The 20,000-nt window shown below is 38.7% G+C and overlaps 2 protein-coding genes across 5 annotated transcripts in view; one reads left to right on the plus strand and one right to left on the minus strand.

Annotated features, from left to right (window-relative positions):
* The window catches only part of Dhdds (Dehydrodolichyl diphosphate synthase subunit), an 8,453-nt gene extending 7,268 nt beyond the window's left edge, over positions 1 to 1,185 (minus strand). Inside the window, exon 1 of one of the 3 annotated variants that reach the window (XR_015191513.1) lies at positions 1,046 to 1,185. The gene's annotated coding sequence lies outside the window, so the exon portion shown is untranslated. Of the gene's footprint in view, positions 1 to 556; positions 681 to 1,045 lie in introns of those variants that run through there. The other 2 variants (XR_015191512.1, XM_043007416.2) reach the window with 2 other exon arrangements.
* BRWD3 (bromodomain and WD repeat-containing protein) overlaps positions 187 to 20,000 on the plus strand; it is a 27,830-nt gene continuing 8,016 nt past the window's right edge. The window contains exons 1-23 of one of the 2 annotated variants that reach the window (XM_043007411.2): positions 187 to 374; positions 464 to 522; positions 599 to 628; positions 803 to 862; positions 2,970 to 3,120; positions 3,613 to 3,859; positions 4,996 to 5,185; positions 5,563 to 5,711; positions 9,068 to 9,184; positions 9,303 to 9,503; positions 9,821 to 10,044; positions 10,490 to 10,677; positions 10,960 to 11,185; positions 11,416 to 11,745; positions 12,429 to 12,775; positions 14,406 to 14,732; positions 15,087 to 15,335; positions 15,480 to 15,687; positions 15,888 to 16,061; positions 17,691 to 17,938; positions 18,469 to 18,620; positions 19,019 to 19,264; positions 19,740 to 19,920. In XM_043007411.2, coding sequence (XP_042863345.2) covers positions 305 to 374; positions 464 to 522; positions 599 to 628; positions 803 to 862; positions 2,970 to 3,120; positions 3,613 to 3,859; positions 4,996 to 5,185; positions 5,563 to 5,711; positions 9,068 to 9,184; positions 9,303 to 9,503; positions 9,821 to 10,044; positions 10,490 to 10,677; positions 10,960 to 11,185; positions 11,416 to 11,745; positions 12,429 to 12,775; positions 14,406 to 14,732; positions 15,087 to 15,335; positions 15,480 to 15,687; positions 15,888 to 16,061; positions 17,691 to 17,938; positions 18,469 to 18,620; positions 19,019 to 19,264; positions 19,740 to 19,920 — 4,374 coding nt within the window. In that variant the 5' untranslated portion in view covers positions 187 to 304. The remainder of the gene's footprint in view (positions 375 to 463; positions 523 to 598; positions 629 to 802; positions 863 to 2,969; positions 3,121 to 3,612; positions 3,860 to 4,995; positions 5,186 to 5,562; positions 5,712 to 9,067; positions 9,185 to 9,302; positions 9,504 to 9,820; positions 10,045 to 10,489; positions 10,678 to 10,959; positions 11,186 to 11,415; positions 11,746 to 12,428; positions 12,776 to 14,405; positions 14,733 to 15,086; positions 15,336 to 15,479; positions 15,688 to 15,887; positions 16,062 to 17,690; positions 17,939 to 18,468; positions 18,621 to 19,018; positions 19,265 to 19,739; positions 19,921 to 20,000) is intronic. The other variant, XM_043007412.2, reaches the window with a different exon arrangement.

Consider the following 20,000-nt stretch of genomic DNA (forward strand, 5'->3'; position numbering starts at 1 on the left):
TTCGCGTTTGATATCACGCATCTTCTCTTGCCGTCCTCCATTGAAACTCCGCCGTAGATTATGTGATTCTACTTAAATACTCCTTCATCTCCATAAACGACAAGATTTAATGCAGAGAGCTACCGGCGGCAAGCGCATTCCTGGTCAAATGAAGGGACTAGCTTGCGCGGCGGAGGAAGAGAGACGTCACACGCAGGGACGCGCAGCGGCTCACTCGCAACTCGGCCTCACACGAGACGAAAATGCTGCTTTCGATAATAACCGAGTGACCTTTGATTTTCCTGATTTCTTCGTACATTCTGCTATGGATGTGATACCTTCAACCTCACGGTGTAATAGTGCGGTGAATAAGCAATTTAGTGCCGTAGAAATCGGTGAGTTATTCGCGGAGGAAGGCTGTGAAATAAATATTTGAAAGAGAGGTGAATTTCGCGGTTTAACGAAGAGTCTTTCTCTGTTGCAGAACTGTACTATTTGATAGCCAAGTATTTATCGTCCGGTCCCTGCAAGAAAGCGTATGAGGTAAGTGTTGTTGATGATACAGTGCAATATCTACCCTTAATCTAGCTGGATCTGACGAGTTTTCTTCTCGTTTCAGGTGCTGAGGGCCGAAATTGAAGAAAATCAGGTGAGTTTGAGATGTTGTGGCATCTGTCAGCTGACGGAACACGTGGTTTTGTGTACATTGTGAGATGCCGGTAGTGGGGGGCGTGTGTGGGAGGGGACAGAACCCCCCCGAGTCACACAATTTAGGTCCCCCCTAACATTTATGTCATTTTCATATTTTTCTCTTTTTTCGCAGTTACTACCTAAGAGACATGACTGGCTGGGCAATGAACATAGGAAATCACTGGATGAAGTGGTGAGTGCTATGAAAATTTTGACCTCTGAACCTTCTTCTACCCCCGGGGATGTAGGGGAGTGGTGGGAAACCTTGCAGGAAGATGGCATATTGCATATTTGTGAAATAAAGACATTGTGCTGCATTGATCATTGTCTGGCTGGAAGGTTTCGGCGAAGGAAAACATTTCTCTCAGTGGCGTACCTTGGCGCGGGTGGCGGTTGTCGGCGTGCCAAATATTCATTTTTTTCCTCTCCTTTCCCCCAACCTCGCTCCGCTGCCGAGGCCTAAATCATTCTTTATCACGAAGATTCTTTATTAAAGTCAGAGTTGGATAATTGTATAGTCGCTGAAAAGCAACACGAGAAATGTTAAAGTAAGAGATAGAAATGACTGTTTGGAACCTCGACTGGATGCGTGCCAGCCACACCGAGTGACGAAACTGGCGACCATTCATATTCGCCAGAGAGCCACCGCGGGAGTATAAGCTCGATTCTCATTGGTCTGCAGACGTCGGCGGGGAGGGGCTTGCCGTAGGGATCAATATTGTGCAACAAGAGAAACAAAGAGGTTGCAAGCCAAGATGAGCGCTATTGGAAGGCGGCCAGACCACCACCACCACCTCCCTCTTTCTCTCCTTCCCTCCCTCTCCCCCTCTTTGCTCTCCCTCTCTTTGTCCCAGCCCCTCCTTGCTCTCCCTCCCTTTGTCCTAGGCCCCCCCACATTTGCTCTCCCTCCGGGTGTTACAGCCCCTCCTCTGCCTTACCCTCCATCCTTTATCCTACTCTTTCATATGTTTACTCTTAGTTTATTTTCATCTCTCTCCTCTCACCTTTCCTTCTCCCCCATCTGCCTCTCTTCCTCCATTCACTCCTGGGTCCTCCTCCCTCCCATCCAACCCCCCCTCTTCCCTCCTCCCTCCTCCCTCCTCCCTCCTCCTCCCCTCCTCTTTCTCCTCTCCTCTTTCTCCCCTCCTCTTACTCCTCCTTCCTCCTCCTCCTCCTCCTCCTCCTCCTCCTCCTCCTCCTCCTCCTCCTCCTCCTCCTCCTCCTCCTCCTCCTTCTCCTCCTCCCCCCCCCCTTTCTCTTCATCCACCTTCCTCATCCTCCTCCCCCCTTCTCCCTCTCCTCTTCCTCCTCTTTCTCTTCCCCTTCCTCTTCCTCCTTCTCTTCTTCCCCCTCCTCCTCTTCTTCTTCCTCCTACTCCTCCCTCAACCCCCTCCTCTTCTTCTCCCCCATCCTCTTCCTCCTCTTCTCCACCTTCTTCCTCCTTCCCCCTTCCTCTTCCTCCTCCTCCCCCCTCCTCTTCCACCTCATCCTCCTTCCACTCCTACCCTCCTCACCCCCTTCCTTTTCCTCCTTCTCTTCTTCCCCTCCCCATTTCCTCCTCTTCCTCTTCCTCTTCCTCTCCCCTGTTTTCCTCCTTTTTCCCCTCTTGCCCTCCTTCCCCTCCTTCCCTCCTTCCCCAGTCCTTCTCCCAGCTCCTCTTCCTCCTCTAACCTCTGATCGTTTAATTTCCTCCAAAACATGCGGAAACTGAAGAATCAAAAATAATGTTCTTTGTTCTCACCCCTCCCTTCTCTTATCTCTTTTACACCGGTCTTTATGAAATATTCCTCTCTGTTAGTGTGTCCAAACATATATGCTTCTGGCAGCCCTCTCATTCTCCAAAACTTGTACATGATACATTTTTCCTTATCATTGCATTCTTAGCAATTGATAATCTGCATTGTAATGTAAAGCATATTAGTTACCCCAATCCCTGGTGCAGTTTTAACCTGAACCCTGTTACAGTACCCTGTTACCTTTTAAACATCACTGGCCTTTAGATTTCATTAGAGAACTCATGGACCCTCCATAACTTCCATGAATTTCCATTATCAAAGCACTGATATTTTACCTTCTCTTAAGGAATTGACAGTCATTCTGGATGTTTGTACTAAGTCTGATAATATGATTATTTATCATATATTTGTTTTGTGTGTGTGTGCTTGAGCTTCTAAAACTTTTGGTGTAGCTCAGTTACATTGTTTTTGGTATTTATAGTTACCCTAAAAAATCTGTACTTTAGATAGTTTTTGTACTAATGAATATGTTGTTGTTCATCTTCTTTTTGTTGTTGCCTGCAGGATCGTCATCTTGGACATCTTAGTAATGACCACCTTCTGCGTGTGGTCTCCCGTCTTGGGCCTGCAATCAACCAGCTAGTCAAACTTCCATACCCTACAGCTGCAACACTGTTAGGGGCTGGTACTCAGTCACTACTTCGTACAGAAAATGGTAAGGGGGTCATTGATTGATTATTATTATTATTTATGACTTGGATTAGTTCAGTGGTTAAAAACTTTGTTGCTTTCACCAATTTACAAAATATATAAATGAATGCCTTGAATCTAGTTCAACCTGGCTTTCTCTCTTCTCTCCCTTTTATCTATTCTTCACTCCCTTTTATTTGTTCTCCCCTCTCTCTCCTCTCTTCTCACTCCTTTCTGCTGTCCTCTCTCCTCCCCTCTTTTCTCTTCTCTTCTCTTCTCTTCTTGATTTTCTCTTATCTCTTTCCTCTTCCTCTATATGATTGGTCAGCTTTAAGATACTTCATAGTAGATGCAGATATTATCAGTTAAAAGTGAAATAATTTAATCTGAATACAATTGTTTTCCAAGAACTTTTTGAGAAGTGAATGCAATCATCAGATCTCTCATGCTTTTTAGAAGCAAGATTAAGTACTCCATTGGCCAAATAAAGATAATTAAAAGAATTTTCTCTCAACAGACCTATATAAAAGTTACAAGACACTATCAAATGTGGTAGTTCGCCATCGTGGTTATCCCCCTCTTGAGCCAGTAAGGTATCTAGGACCTCCCTGCCTCACACAAACTATCTTGGGCAGAGAACTTCAGGGAACCATCAACTACAAACATGTCGTCACAAACAAGTTTTACAGCCGCATTCAGCTCTACTTCCGCTCGGTTGGGCACCTTTCTGCAGTGTACTGCATGCTCTTTGACCGCACAGGAAAGTACGTACATCATGTTTTTTGTTTTTGTTTTTCACTCTGTTTGCACACCTTTGCAGTTAATGTGTTACTGTGCCATTTTTTCATTTCAGTATACTGAGACATCCACAGTTCCCAAATGATATTCTAGTACCAATATATGTGTTTGTCAGTGTTCTATGTAACAGGAATTTATGTATATGTAGCCCTCTTAAAGAATTCTAGATTAACCAGTAGATCAGTAGCAATAAACACTGGCCAGGACTTTTATATATGATGTTTTTAGAAAGATGGATATCAGGATGCACTTCAATCATTTCATACCTTTATTACTTACCCCTCTTAAGCCAGAATACTTCTGTGAAGTATAAACAGTGGCTAAATACTTCTGTGGGGACATGTGATATGGGGACATATATCATTTCTATATATTCCATGTGTTTCATGTCATAGGTCTGCAGAGAAGGAATGTGTTCTGGAATATTGATGTGGCATTCCAGAAGGTCAGCCATTGTCTGGGAATGTAGTTTGATTTGATTTTCTTGTTGTATTGACTTATTTCAAAATGGTGAAGATATACTAGTATAACTTCCAAGTTCTTTACTTAATTATGTTCACATTTTGAAAAATACTTTGTTTTTAGATGCCAAAATCAGTGCCTCATTTTCACTCCTAGAAGCTGATATCATGTCCATCAGCTGTTATAATGCATAGTTGAAAGTTTGTGATAAAATAATTGTTGAAACATAAACATGTTTCAAACATGAAATATGGATGGCTGGAAAGTGGGTGGAGGGTTGGATAGAGATAGTCATGCTAAAGTGTGAGTAATTGGTTGTTGTGTTTGAGTATTATCACATTCTGTGAAATTCACTTTGGATCATGTGTAATGGTAGTGTAGAGGCAATGCAATTAAGTTGTATATCACCATGTATCATAAATTTGTATTTGGTTATTGTAGAGAATAGATGGGATAAGAAATATTGATTGTAATTTTTTGTACTTTGCTGCAGTAGACAACTTTGTTTCAGATTCAGCTCCACAGTCATATGGCATTATGATACAACCTATGTATTGTACTTCTGTATTTGATATATTTCATGTCAGCTGTTCAAAGTAATCGAATGGTTATTATTATAAATGTCATTATTTTATTGCAGATATATCATTACTGGGGCTGATGACACATTGGTCAAAATCTGGAGCACCTTTGATGGGCGCCTCATGGCCACCTTGAGAGGAGCATCAGCTGAAATTTCTGATCTTGCCATCGATGGGGAAAATTCCTTAATTGCTGCCGGATCCTGCGACAAAATTATCAGAGTATGGAGCCTCCAGACCCTGGCACCTGTAAGTTGATTGAAGCACTGGTATGAGGCATGAGGATAGGTTTGTTGAAAATTGTAATGGATTTACTTCATATTTTTCATTAATTTTCAGTTGGTGAATTGAAATTAGGATTGTGATATGAACAGTTTAAATAAATTGAACTTTTTATTCTGTCTGATGTAGTGTATGAATTCTTGAGGTTTTTTTTTTTTTTTTTTTTTTTTTTTTTTGGGGGGGGGGCGGTAAATAGGGATATTTTCCTTTAATGTCATGGTTATTTGATAGAGCAAGTGTTGATAAATCTTATAAACCTCTCATTTGACAACCATGAAATGAAGTTAGATTTTTTTTTTTATGTCAAAACTTCTGACAAGTATTAATAAAATCCTTTTCAACAGGTTGCAGTTCTTTCCAGCCACACAGGCATGATAACAGCCCTTCAGTTTTGTCCAGCACCAGACAGTGAAGGAGTCTTGGTATCAACAGGTGGTGATGGTTGTGTAGCCTTTTGGACTTATACTCGCAGATCAGGAGAAACAAAGTTTGAGTAAGTTCCCAGCCACCTATTTGAAAGTTATTTGTTTAATCTGCCACTTGATCAGGTTATTTTCAGAGGCTTGTGGTGTATGAGATTTGAAAAAAGGAAAAATGGAAATGAAACTTGAAGAAAGTTTGTTGTGTGTACAGTGAATATAATTATATAATTAAAGTGATGTGAAAAGTATATTAAAGTGATGTGAAACTTTGTGTTTAATATGTATGAAAATACTAGTTCAGATCAGTTGAAAAGGAAAAATTAGTTTTTGACATTAAAGTGTACTGTAGGAAATTATGCATAGACAGACTGTGTATACTATAGAAAGATTATAAACATAAGTGTATTAAATGTGACAAAGATTCAGCCATTATGCCAGGCAGAGTGTAGAAGTGCAAGTTATTTGGAAACTGTATATGTTTTGCACATGTGAGTCAAAGGTGTTCAAGGAAAATTGTGGAGACCTAATTTGCTGATATAGTCTGGAAATGCCCTATACTGTGAGAATACTGACAGGATCAGTCATTGCCATTTATGCATACCATAGATTCTGTGAAACCATTTCCTTGTGTGTGGATGAGTAGGTAGGTGGGTAAAAGAAGTTTGATATGTTCTATTAACCCATCCACGACGGGGGAATTCTAGCCTTGAATGTCCCAATGCCGGGGCGTTCGAATTATTAGGCCTAAATCAATTGAATGGCTGGCACAATACTGTGCCGCCCGGCCACTGGGCTTTTGAATGCGCGGTACAGTACTGTACCACCCGTCCAGTGTGGGTTAAGAATTCCTAATTCCCTAAGAGATCTGTTTTTTTTTCTTGTTTAATAAGGTGACCTATAAATGATAATGGGAATCTGTCATTGTTCTATTTCAATACTTTCAGCTTTCATAACTTGTTTAGCATGTGATAGGGAAGATGCATTTTCTTTCTTCTTTCTTTTTTCCATCTTGTTCCTTCTTCTTTTATCTTTTTCTTTCTTTTTCCATCTTGTTCTTTCTTCTTTTATCTTTTTCTTTCGTTCTCCATCTTTTTCTATCTTTTTCTCCTGCTCCTCCTCCTCCTCCTCCTCCTCCTCCTCCTCCTTCTTCTCCTGCTCTACTTCCTCTTCCTCTTGCTCTTCTAGGTCATTGGGTTATCTCTTGTCAACCTTGAGGGATTTGTTTAGAAAAAAATGTCTCAAACCTGCAACATTGTGATTCCTTTTTAGATTGAGATTTTTATTTTATTTTTTAGCTTTTTCATAATCTTCTAGATTACCTTTTTCATATCTAATTTAGACAAGTGTGAAGACTTACTAGTTGACATTCTTGTACAGAGAATAGAAAAGAGATAGAACCCTGTTTTATAATCTTTTATCATCTTGGGCACTAAGCTGATCGATATTGTAGTATTCCAATCATTTTGATATTAGTTTCATAGACATTCCTCTTTGTATTTGCCTATATGATTATGAAAAACAATAAGAGCATCTTGAATTCCTCTTTGAACCATGAATTAGTCTTAAAACACTAAATTTATTGGTACAGGGGCTACATGCATTACTATGCTGCATGGCAATATGTGGGAAGCTAGGAGATAATGAATTCAGCAACTCAACTCAAGGCTTATGCGTTCGAGAACCCCGGTATTGTGATCGTGCAAAGCCGGAACGGCCCCGGCGTGAATGGGTTAAGAACTCATACTCTCTTGGGAGGATTTTTTTTTCTCATTTAATGAGTGTTCAGTTAGTTAAACCCTTTTTTTCCATTCATCTGGTCTATTTAGTTCTGCTTGTTAGAATTTATATTCTCGAGGTCTGGTTCTCACTGCCAGTTATTTTTAGGTAAACTTTCTGAATGCAAAATTTCATTGTGGAGTAATATAAATTCAGCATTCCCAGAAAATAATACTTCTTTAGAGGAATTATTTGAGTAGATTAGATTTTTTATAACTTTTTTTTTTACAAAATGAAATTTATATGACTAATGTATTCAGATTTTTTTTCACTTTCTGTAACTGCATACACTGGGCTGAATGCATAGACACTGTACTTGAACATGCTCCTTTTATGTTGAGCTGTGAATATTTATTGATTGTTGAATTTTGTAATTACAAGTGTCCTAGCAAAGTTTTGTAAAGTTACACACTATAGGAGGCAATATAATGATGTAATCATTTTGATGCAGTGGGGGTCTTTGAAAAAACAAATATTTGTGAAATTAGAGTCCATCTTTTGTAGAAGAATTTTAGGAAACTAGAATTTTAAATAATGGAAGAGTTCAGCATTTGATTTTAGGTTTAGTGTTGGTAATCGAAACCTAATTATTTTAACCCAAAAACCACATTTTAGGATTCTGGCCATCCCATTTATATACAATTATGAAAACTAAAACTCCTTGCAGTTGCCCCAGACTCCACCTGAGGGTGTATGTCCCAATTCTTTGCTTGAAGAGTAGTATAATTAGTAGCAATAATGAATGTCACTAGTACTTGAAGAGTTAAATGAAATGTCATCTAGAAAACAATCTATAGGTTAACCCATTGCTAATGGGGCTGTTTTGGCTCCAAATTGTCGAAATGCTGTGATATTTCAAATGCATAAGCCTAACACATTGGGCTATTTGCCTGCTCTGGCCATGGTCAAGCGCTATACGCCCAATTACCTGGCACGCTGGCCAGGAGGATACCCATGACAAGATACCTCATCCCCCGCATCTGGTCCTGCCACCACTTGATGTGATCTCTTGTCACCCTGCGTGAAAGCTTTTATGAATATAAGATATATAGATTGTAATGGAAATGTATTAGATGACTATAGGATAGAATAAGAAAGATCTTTGTCCATTGTTACTTGAAAATGTTTTGTTTATCAAAGTCAAGTGTACAAGTGAATAATGTGTAAAGATGTAATTCCAATCGTTGGCAAGAGCAGTATTCAGAATAAGTAGATCATAAGTAGGGATTAGGTGTCTCTGCAATTGTTTGAACATTTTCAAGGTTGCCTGTAGTTTTCTAGGGTTGATCTCTTGTCATTTTGAGTACTGTTGTAGGATCCTTGTTCATATTATTATTGGTGAGAATTGAATTGGTTTCTAAATTTGGGTACATTCATGTCCCAAGTATTATCTGTTTCTGATTTTCAAGTACTCTTTCTTGAATTAAAGGAGTGAAATTCAGCTTCTAAGAAAATATATATTCTTCAAATTTAAGTTTGCCATTTTCTTTTGTATCCAGTAGTAGTTATTATCATATAATAACAATCTGCTTGAATAATGTATGTATATATTTTCAAGGAAATATAATTATTATAAACTGAATGTGACTGATGTTGTAAATTAGGTATCATACAAGAATTGCAATAATGATCTCGTATTTCTTATTTTCAGTTCCAAGCCTCTTAAAGTGAATGAAAGAGTGAGACCAGGAAATGCACAGCTTATTTGTGCATCATTTAGTGCTGGAGGTCATTTCCTGGCTGTGGGAGGAGCAGACCACTTTGTCAGGTAAATAACATCCCAGTAGAATCTAAGGTTGCAAAATGATGTATTGTGCTTTTTTTGTGCAGTTGATATGGTTTCAGTTCATAGTTTTATGATACTATGTAATTTCGTTTATGCACAGAGTTTATCATCTTGGTGGAGAAGATGGCGTTGAAAAGCTCATTGAGACTGAGCGGCACCAGGACCGCGTCGATAGCATCCAGTGGTGCCACAAGGGGTTGATGTTTGTGTCAGGCAGTCGTGATGGGACAGCACTTGTGTGGCGCTATGAAACACAACAGTGGAAGAACCTTGTGTTGAATATGACTGACAGACTTCCTGGGTAAGTGTTTTTGCTAAAGTTTTACTTATTGTAATTAGATCAATGATTCTATACTTATCTTTTCAATAGATGTTGTATTTTCTATCATATTCTAGACTGAGGGTATGATTCATGAGTTCATTTATATTTCAGGAAAGTTATACTATTAAGCATTTGGTATGATGTGTTAGTTACATAACAGAATAACCATCTTCTATTTTGAACAAAAGAAAAAAGCAGTGCAAATAGTATCAGACCCTGTGAAAACACCCATCACAGAAGAGTTAATTTCAATCCTCTGTTCTCACCATGAAAATTAACAAATTATTCTTTCACAGGGACAGTCCTCCATCTGAAGAGATACGTCGGCTACAAGTAACAATGGTAGGATGGAACAGGAGCGATGAATATGTCATCACTGCCAGCAATGACAAGTGGTTGCGCGTGTGGGATAGCAACCAAGGCAAACTTAAACATATCCTCAGAGGTCACGAGGATAACTCTTATGTGATTGAGGCACATCCACTTGAGAATAATATTATCTTAACTGCTGCCCATGACGGTAAGTAACAGTGATGATGTATTATAGTTTTTTGTTTTGGTTTTGCAGTGAAGTGGACACATTGTTAGATAGAAATGAGTATTTAAGTTGTAGTCAGGCTGTGAATAGTAATGTTACATTAACAGTGTAGTAGATAGAAACCTAGGTACCTATTTCTGCCACATCTCTAACAAATTTAAATTTCTATTCCTATTTATTCTTACATAAATAATTTTCTCAAGTTTTTTGAGAAATACCCAAATAAAGTAGAGGAGTTCTTTAGATAATAATGATTTCCATCTTTAAATATCTAGCCAATCCATTGGTGATACACAACAATACATACACAGTGAACTGAGAGAAGATTTAGAGACATTTCCTTCATAACATGGTGTCACAAGCTAATAAGACAAGTGTAGAGATTTGCAGTCTAAGTCAATTATTACATTTGTATCTCTTTTTGCAGGTCAACTGATGATCTGGGATATCAGCACAGGAACTCTGGTGAGAAGCTTTAAAAATACCATTGAAGGCCAAGGTTATGGTGCACTATTTGATGCCAAGTGGTCACCTGATGGTTACACTATAGCAACAACAGATTCTCATGGACATCTCATTCTCTTTGGTATTGGACACAATGAGAAATTTAAGAAGGTAATGTTGAGGAAGTAGATGTTTTTTTTATATAATTATAGTATTAGATAATTAGTGAGAGATTATTCAAGATCAGTCTCTTCCTCCTTTGGTATATTTGTTCTTTATCTCCCCTGCCTTTCTGTCCTCTTTCCTCCAGTTTCCTCAGGCCTGAAAGCAGACAAAAGTTTCACCAGAAATGTATGCATACATGTTTAAAAATATCTAGGTATCTATGTGTAACAGAAATGTATCTTACACTTAAATCTAAATTTAATTCCTCCCTTTTCTCTCTCCCTTTAGATACCAAAAGAGCTTTTCTTTCACACGGACTATAGGCCTCTAGTGCGAGATGCCAATAACCATGTGTTGGATGAGCAGACTCAGATGGCACCACACCTCATGCCTCCCCCTTTCTTGGTCAACATGGATGGTGATCCATACCCTCCTGAATACCAGAGGCTTGTGCCGGGCCGAGAAAACTGCAGACATGACCAGCTTATTCCAAATGTTTTATTGAATGCAAATGGTAAGAAAGTGTAATGGATTCCAGTATATGAATAAGTGGGATATTGTAAGGCATAGATATTTTAAGATCATTAATTTTGAGCTGACAATCCTAGAACCTCTAGTTGGGTTAGTTGATGAGGGCTGATTTTTAAGGGTGACATTCACTCTTGTTAGACAATCATACAAAATATATGAATTACAATATCACAAGAAGTTTGTTTAACACAAAGAGATTTCACTCTCTCTTAGGTGATCAAGAGGTGCTAGATGCAGCGCTACAGGACTATGAACATCCTCCTGCAAATGCTCCACCTCCACCTCCAGCTCCTGAGGCTGTGGGTGGCCAGAGACCCAACATTGATGAAATGATAGAACGGCTTGCGCAAGAACAGGACCAGAGAATAGCCCACAACAGAAGACCATCTGACCCAGGTCTTGACCAGCCAGGTCCAAGCAATGTGCGAGAGAGAAGAGAGAGTAGCAGCACGCGAGGAGAACGGAGAGCCAGTTCAGGAGGTCCACCAACAGATCACTCCTATGCTGTTGCTGCTCTCCATGACCCACTCTCACCCAGAGCAAGTGAGTTAGTTACAGATTTGAGGGTTTTCATTAGAGTCACAAATCCTCCCACTTGTATGAACTCCCACCTACCATACAGTCAGATTTCACAATCATGTATTAAATGCTACACTAAGCTTCAAAGTTGAAGAAGTTATTACAGTTATTCCTTGCATATGTGTGGAAATAGGAATAAATTTACCCCCCCCCCCCAAAAAAAAAAAAAAAAAAAAAAAAAAAAAAAAAATATATATATATATATATATATATATATATATATATATATATATATATATATATATATATATATATATATATATATATATATATACACATAGATAGATAGATGGATAGATAGATAGATAGATAGATAGATAGATAGATAGATGGATGGATGGATATACAGCAATAAAGGATAGATTTGCATGTATCTGGAAGGTGACACTTTGTGGAGGGGGAATGGTGAAAAGGTTTGGGAAAGCAGTGCATCAGCTTTTGGAAGCTCTTGCAAGATGCGTCTGAAAACATGGTGAATAGGTCTTTTGATTAATAATTTGCCAAGCCATGATTATTGCAAATGGAGTATGAGAATGAGATTTTCCTGTTTTATTTGATCTGATTATTTTTATTTATTAAAAGAGTTGAAAGTTACTCCATTAATTTGTAAATAGATGGAATGATATGTAATTATGAATAATTGCCAGGTCGAGCAGGAACCCGGCGAATTGGCGACGTGGAAGGTGTGCGTCAGTCTACGGGAAACTGGCAGCGTGACCCCAACATGAAGTGGAATCGTCGCATCATCATACGCCAACAGCAACACTCGAATATCAAGCAAAACCTAAATAAAAGAAGGGTTCTCGGAGAGTACGAGTTACAATTGTACGACGAGGAGAGCAGTAAGAAGCCCGAACCAGTGAAGTCCCCTGAACAGCAACAACACGAGGCAGAGAGGAAGACGAGGAAGAAACAGAAAAAGCAAACACATTCCTATTCCACTCGCTCAGTCAGAGACTCCAGAAGAGGAGGCTATGAAGGCCAGGAGTTTGAGGTTTGTTTTCTCACCTTTTTTTTTTTGGTGGATTTAAATTCAAAACAGAATATTCAGTTCAGGTTATTATTTTTAATGTTGTGATTATTTTTATTTTTTATTTCATTTTTTTCCATTTTAATTTCTATTCTACTTCCTCTTTTGCTTTGGGATGTTATGCTCAGTTCAAGCTCACTTATATTTACACCCTTTTGTGACCAGCATGTTTCTTGTGGTGAGATCACTTTCACACTGCATTATTTTTGTTTAAGATATAAACTATTTAATCCTTCAGTTGTGCAACAGTGGTATCACACTATTACTTTGCTAGTATATTATATACACTCATATATCATACCACAAGTCTAGATAATGATATAAAACAACATCTTAAGATGCCCTGCCCAGACTGAACATCTAAATATGTGGAACCTACTCCATTATGCTTTATTGTAGGAATTAGCTTTCTGAAAATATTGACTTTGACTGAAATGACATAATATCAGTGTTGGGATTAATACATCCTGCTTATTATTATATATGATTAGATGGTTAGCTGGTTACTCAAATATTATCTTACATCCTGTATATCATGCTAGCTACCTATGCTTGGTGTTCGATAGACAAGGGAAAGTTGACCACAGGTAAACCGCCTTTGTAGAGACTAAAAGACTAAACTATAGAAATGATTTGTTTAAACATTGTCCAAGCATTACTAGTACTAGTACCCACTATGAGTCTGGCATTAGGATGAAACACATAAAAGTGGAGAAGATATTCAGTACTCTAATGTATAAATAACCAGAATGGCAGCCCTGTGTCAGTTACATAGGCCAATTCACAATGGGTTTACCCATTAATGATGGGGCATTTTTGGCTCTGGCTGCAGCCAACCACACAATCACCCGGCATGCCATACAACATGTCATAACATGTTAACACATCTATGCCATTAAGTGCTGCTACCACATTACATGATATCATATCACCCAACATTATTGGGTTGATGAAATGTCAGGCTTGGTTGCTTGCAGCCCTATGTAACTTCAACTCAGGCCAGTGCTTTTCACAATTATTGAATATATTTGTAAGGCAAAACATGTTCAGTGAAAATTTGGATTTGTTATAAATATGGTCACTTTTAGCTTGTCTAGGAGAAGTTAACCCTTTCCCGACGGGGCACGCGCTACGCGAAAACCCCTATGCCGGGCGATTGCAATATTGCATTGGAATCGTCACACTGGCATGACGCCCCGGCATCGGGAATTTAGCTGTGTCACACGAGTGTGACGCACCGTTGTCATAGGGTTAACCTTTACATTTTTAGAATGAAGAGTTGGAATATGAATAATTATAAGAAACTATTATATGTCAAATGGTTGCCAAATATCTTTTATTTAAAAAAAATCCTTATGAAAAATGTTCCTTACATTTTTTAATTTATATCACTTTAACCTTTAAATTTAATACTTTTGGGAAGTTATACTCTCTTACAAATGATGCTGTATCAGTACACATCAAATTTTGTAATAATTCTACTAATTCCAAGCATTTGCCATCAGCTATAAATCTGTGCTGTGCAATACTATGTTACATTCTAAATCTATCATTAGGAGAATTCTGTGATGACTGATTACCGAAAATTCCACAGGAAGCAGAGAATCCCCCAGGGTCCAGCAGCCCAGGCACCTCCTCAGGGACGGAAATAGAAAACGAGGAGCTCCAAGAGTCCTCCAGCTCGGATGACCAGTCCACCGACTACTCTGACTGGACAGCTGATGCAGGTTTCAGCCTTGAGCCCCCTAAGAGAACAGCTCATAAGCAGAAGAAATCTATAAGGAAGAGGAGAAAAGGAAGGTTGACCAGTGATGATGATGATGACAAGGAAAACAAAGATGATGATGATGATGACGATGATGATGATGAGGATGACATGGAAAAAAGAAAATCTGCTTCAACTCCCCGTGTACAGAGAAAGGTTAGAGATTGTGTGTTTTGATGTAAACATAATTTTGCAAAAGCTTTTAACCGGTTGTGAATGGGACTGTTTTGGCTCCAAATGGTCTAAAGGATGGGGTATTTCAAACGTGTAAGCCTAACACCTTGTTCTATTTGCCCACTCTGGCCGCGGCCAAGTGCTGTGCACCCAATCACCTGGTGTGCCGGCCAGAACGAAAGCCATGACAAAATATCTTGTCCTTGGCAGCTGGTACTGCCACCATTGGAGGTAATATCTTGTTACCCGGCATTAATTAAACATGATTCTGTATGTGTTGAACTGTCTGTTTATGTACAATTTTACATGTTCTATATAGACAATATTTCTTTGCAGCTGAGAGGACCACGACCCAACTTGTCAGAGCTGAATGGAGCAGCTGATGAGATACCTGAAGAGTACCGTCCACCTGAGTGGTTGACAGAAACCTTCCCCAAGAAGGCACCGTACTTTCCACAAATGGGAGATGAACTCATATATTTTATGCAGGGGCATATGCTCTATGTAGAAGCTGTCATGAATAGAAAACTCTACACCATCGACAAAAGGAGCCTCCCATGGATGAGAACTACAAATAAATTGCGGGTGAGACAACCACTCCAGCGTTATTGCTCTATGAAGAATTTAGAATTACTATTAGAGTGTACACCTGTTATATTTGCTGTATATTGAGCCCTTTGATTTTTTTTTATGAACTTCAATAAATACTTTTGGGATCTCTCCTAACAGGATCAAGAGTTTGTTAAAATTATAGGCATCAAGTATGAGATAAAGCCACCACGACTTTGTTGCCTCAAGCTAGGGATTATGGACCTTGGCCGAGGAAAGCTCACCTCTGACTCATTCACCATTAAATATCATGACATGCCGGATGTACTTGACTTTCTTATTTTAAAAGCTACATACAATTATGCCATGAGTAGACACTGGAAGAAAGGTAATGTTGCACACGAGTTTATGTAGGCTTGTATATATATATATGCTGCATGATGAACACATTAAGTTCTTGACTTTGTTTCTGTTTGTATATTGTTTATACAGGGATGAAAGATAGGTAGTTTCCTCTGATTGTTATTCTTGCTAAGCCTGTCAGTATAGTTTTATGCTAATAATGCTATTTCTTCTTTAATTACTTAGGTGACAGGTTCAGATGCATCATTGATGATGCATGGTGGTTAGGCACAGTGGAAAGCCATGAGCCTCATTTGCCAGAGTTCCCTGACTCCATGTTCATGTGCTACAGAGTTTTGTGGGATAATGGAGAAGAGGAACGGTTGAGTCCCTGGGACATGGAGCTCATTGATGAAAATAGTAAGTAAAGCATATCTGAGGCATTTCGGTAATATTAACTAATTTGTTGTCCAAAGAAAAAAATGTTGGTTAGAGGACTTTTACTAGGGAGACTTCTAAGGCAAGAATCCTTGCCCTTCTTCTCTTTCAAGGTTATTTGAATTATGCATTTAACTTTATAAATTGGGTTATTGTTCAGAGTGTAATGGACCCCCAACACAGAAAAAAAAAGATCAAAACATATTAACTCACGTCGCCGACTAGGCCTAAAAGACAGGTATCGATGCGTACATGATACAACATCGGGATCTGCTCACAGTTGAAGTATTATGGCTGTAATTGCTCTAGCTTCTGAGCTACAGGATTTCACAGTCAGCCTTAACCTGTGTTTTGTGATGGATTTATGGAAAAATATTCTTCAGGCCAGTCTGCGCTGCAAGGAGGGCAGAGAAAACATTTTCCCCATCCCTCTAACTTTTAGCCGGTGCTGCCAGTGTCATAGTCCTTACTGCCAGTTAGGTTGTTAGTCACCTACAATGGGTTAAATTAGTGTTTCACCTCTCTTCTCCCCCTCCTACTTCTTCTTCTTCTATAGTGTAGCTATGCAAGGCTGAAAAATATCCTAATGTAGAGTGTTTCAGTCTCCAGTTCTTGACAGATGCTCATTATCACTTTGGAGACCTCTACTTACCATCTGAAGTACTTTCAAGCATGGCCCATTTGACTTAAACAAATCAGCACAGAAAACAACTATAGCTGTTTATAGTATGTTGGGCTTTATGCACATTTATGAAAAAAGGAAAACTTTAACCTATTTGATCTGGGGAATATGAGATATCGTGGGGATATTTTGCTCCCAGCCGATGATGTCCTTTCACGTCATGATCTCTCCCTCAAGACATGTTTTACATTGTTACATATGTATATAATCATAGGAGTTTCATTTGTATAGACACATTTTTATTCACTCGTTAAAATAATGTAAAGAAATACAAAAACCTGCTATTGTCACCCTTTTGAATCAGGTAGGTGAAAAGCGTTTTAAGAGGCGCAGCATGGCATTGTACCAGGAGGGAAGGGGGATGAGTAGGGGGTGGCGAAGGGGACGTCTTCGTACGCTGATCGATGGAATGGCTTTGCGCATCGCGTCATAGTTCGGCTTGAAGCTCCTTGGTGGATGGGGTTCGAGTTAACGAGGCTGGTGGCAACAATGGGACTGATAGTAATGGTGCCGCGGGTATTAATAATGGTCATGTTGGGAACAGCATCAACGATCACACTGGTAGTATAGTAGTACTGATGATGTTAGTAATGATCTTGTGCTTAGTTACTGCCAGTGAGAGTAGGATTAGGCAAATGCAAGCCCCAGTGTAAGTGGGATAAAAGTTATGATAAGAGTGGATATGATGTCATATCACTCTCAAAATAGCATATGTATATCAGTAAAATTTAAAAAACAGGTATACACAAACAGAACAACATATATACACACACAGATATAGATACAGACTAAGACATTGGCACATAAACAGAAAGACATAGATGGTAAATGCTTTTAGAGACTAGTGTAACCGAGACATAAGTGCACAAGCACTTTGGTAGCAGCATTTCATCCTTTATGTTTCTAATGGAGCTTTTCTTTATTTTCAGTGGAAGCAATGGAGAGAGGTGGAAGTGTGGCAGTGAAGCCCAAAGAGCTTGAGGAACTGCTCTACAGACCTCAGTCTGAGGAGTGGGTAGGGCGTAACCCTGACCAGGAGTGTGATCGCATTAGTCACGGTCTTTCCCTCATCATGACGCTGGCTATTGCTGAGCCCTTCCTTGTCCCTGTTGATCTCAACGCTTATCCAATGTATGCCTTAACAATAGACTACCCCATGGATCTCACTACCATCAAGGTATTTCAGCAGCAAGTTCTTTGTATGGTGCTAGTAATGGGATTTTTTGGTATACTTTGGCAATATAACTAAATAATACTAAAGTTAAAATTTATTGTTGCCTGAGAAGGTTTAAAATGAATAAGCAGGATGATATACAATATAACTTCAATATTGAATGATTTATAGTATTTGGCATTGATACAGGAAAATTTTAAAAAAGTAAAATATCCCATTATCCTTCAGCATTGAAAGTTTTGAGACTAAAAGATACCAATGCAAGAATGTGATTAGATCTTGGATGAACAATAAAAGCTAGTGGACTCTTTGGTTGCATAATTAAATGCACACGTTACCCAAAACTCATTTGAATGTAATAGTAATAACTGGTATTATCCTGCTTTAAACACACAATCACTCATTCTCTTCTGTTCTCCCTCTTTTCTTTCTTATCCTTTCCTTACTTCCTTTCTTTCCCTTTAGTTATACTATTAACATCAATGACAATACTATACAATGTTTTTTACACCTGCATATTTTCCCAATCTCAGAGTAGACTAGACAACCGCTTTTACCGTCGCATAAATGCAGTCCAGTTCGATGTGCGGTACCTGGCCACCAACACAGAAAAGTTTAACCAGAAAGGAAGCAATATTGTTAGGCAAGCCAGGATCGTCACTGAACTCTGCTTAAAACTGATCAAGTAAGTCCAAGAAGGTTCTACTTTTTCATTATCTTGCTTTTGAATGACAGAAATAATCTTTATCATTATTGTAATGCTTAGAAGACTTATAATTTGGAAATCATAGTAATTTAGTTAGAGAGAAAAATAGTAAAAGCTAATTTCCTTTGATTGTTTGTGACACTAAAAGTGTTTTTGCAGTTTGGGATGTAATGTTTCATCTAACCTTTATTGTAAGGGAAAAAAGGATCAACTTTTTTGTAAATTGAAACTTATTGTGTGACATGAAACCTACCTTAAGTCCTAAATTTCTGCTCTGGTAGCTTTAGTATTGTTGCAATAAAAAAAAGAGAAAGGACAGCAGGTCAGAATTTTTATGCTCCTCTTTAATCTTGCTCTAATCAATTAATCATCCGCAGAGATGATACATGTATCGACCCCACTCCCCTGTATCATGAACTGCAAGCCAACTACCACTCACCAGACCATAGTGATGAGGATCCAACTGGTGATAGTAGAGGGGGATTGCGTGGTGAGGGAAAAGGGGGTCACAGCAAAGGCCTTCGAGGTCGAGGACAAGCTACAGTTGAGAAGAGGTCATGGCAACAGATGTGCCGAGATCTCCTTAGGAGCATTTTTGAAAAAGAAGACTCGATACCTTTCAGGTCAGTGCAGGAAGGATGATTTGCGATAGATATTATCTATTATTTTAGATTTATGGTAAAACCCTGGATAGCAGCTGTAAGGCATTAAACATTTATAAGTAAAAGCAGTAGATTTTGAAGTAAGGAGACGTACAGCCAAGTTAGTTGACCTGAAGTGCATTTCAGAAACATAAAAATTTTATGCAATGGACTTAACCTTAATAAAAAGAAGAGGTGCAATATACAATTTTTTTATAACCACTAAAAAAAACTAATAACAAGGGAACTTTACTTTTTCCTTTTTAGTGAAAATATGCAAATTGTTTTTTGAGAAAATAAAACAGTGCTTGATACATTAATATAAACATGAAAATAGTTGTAAAGGTGTTTTACTGATTTTGGTTAACACAGCTAATCCAAGGGCATTATCTGTATTTTAATTTATGATATTATTTGGTTGATTTGTTCTATCACTCATTACTTTCATCATCTCCAGATTTCCTGTGGACTTGGAGCGTTACCCTGACTACAGCCAGGTGATAGATATACCCATGGACCTCACCACAGTTCGAGAAGAGTTGTCGGCCTCAGGATACTCAACACCACATGATTTTGCAAAGGATGTTCGACTCATCTTTACAAATTCCAAAAACTACAACACCAACAAGAGGTCCAGGGTGTGTAGTGTGAATTTTTGTCCAGCAGATTGTTTTATGGAATTTTAGGCTTGATATTAATGCAATGCTGACATGAGACA

The sequence above is a fragment of the Penaeus japonicus genome, unplaced genomic scaffold, assembly GCF_977035675.1.
Source record: "Penaeus japonicus unplaced genomic scaffold, GWHDUDI00000001_assembly GWHDUDI00000013, whole genome shotgun sequence".
In the NCBI taxonomy this organism is placed as follows: domain Eukaryota; kingdom Metazoa; phylum Arthropoda; class Malacostraca; order Decapoda; family Penaeidae; genus Penaeus; species Penaeus japonicus.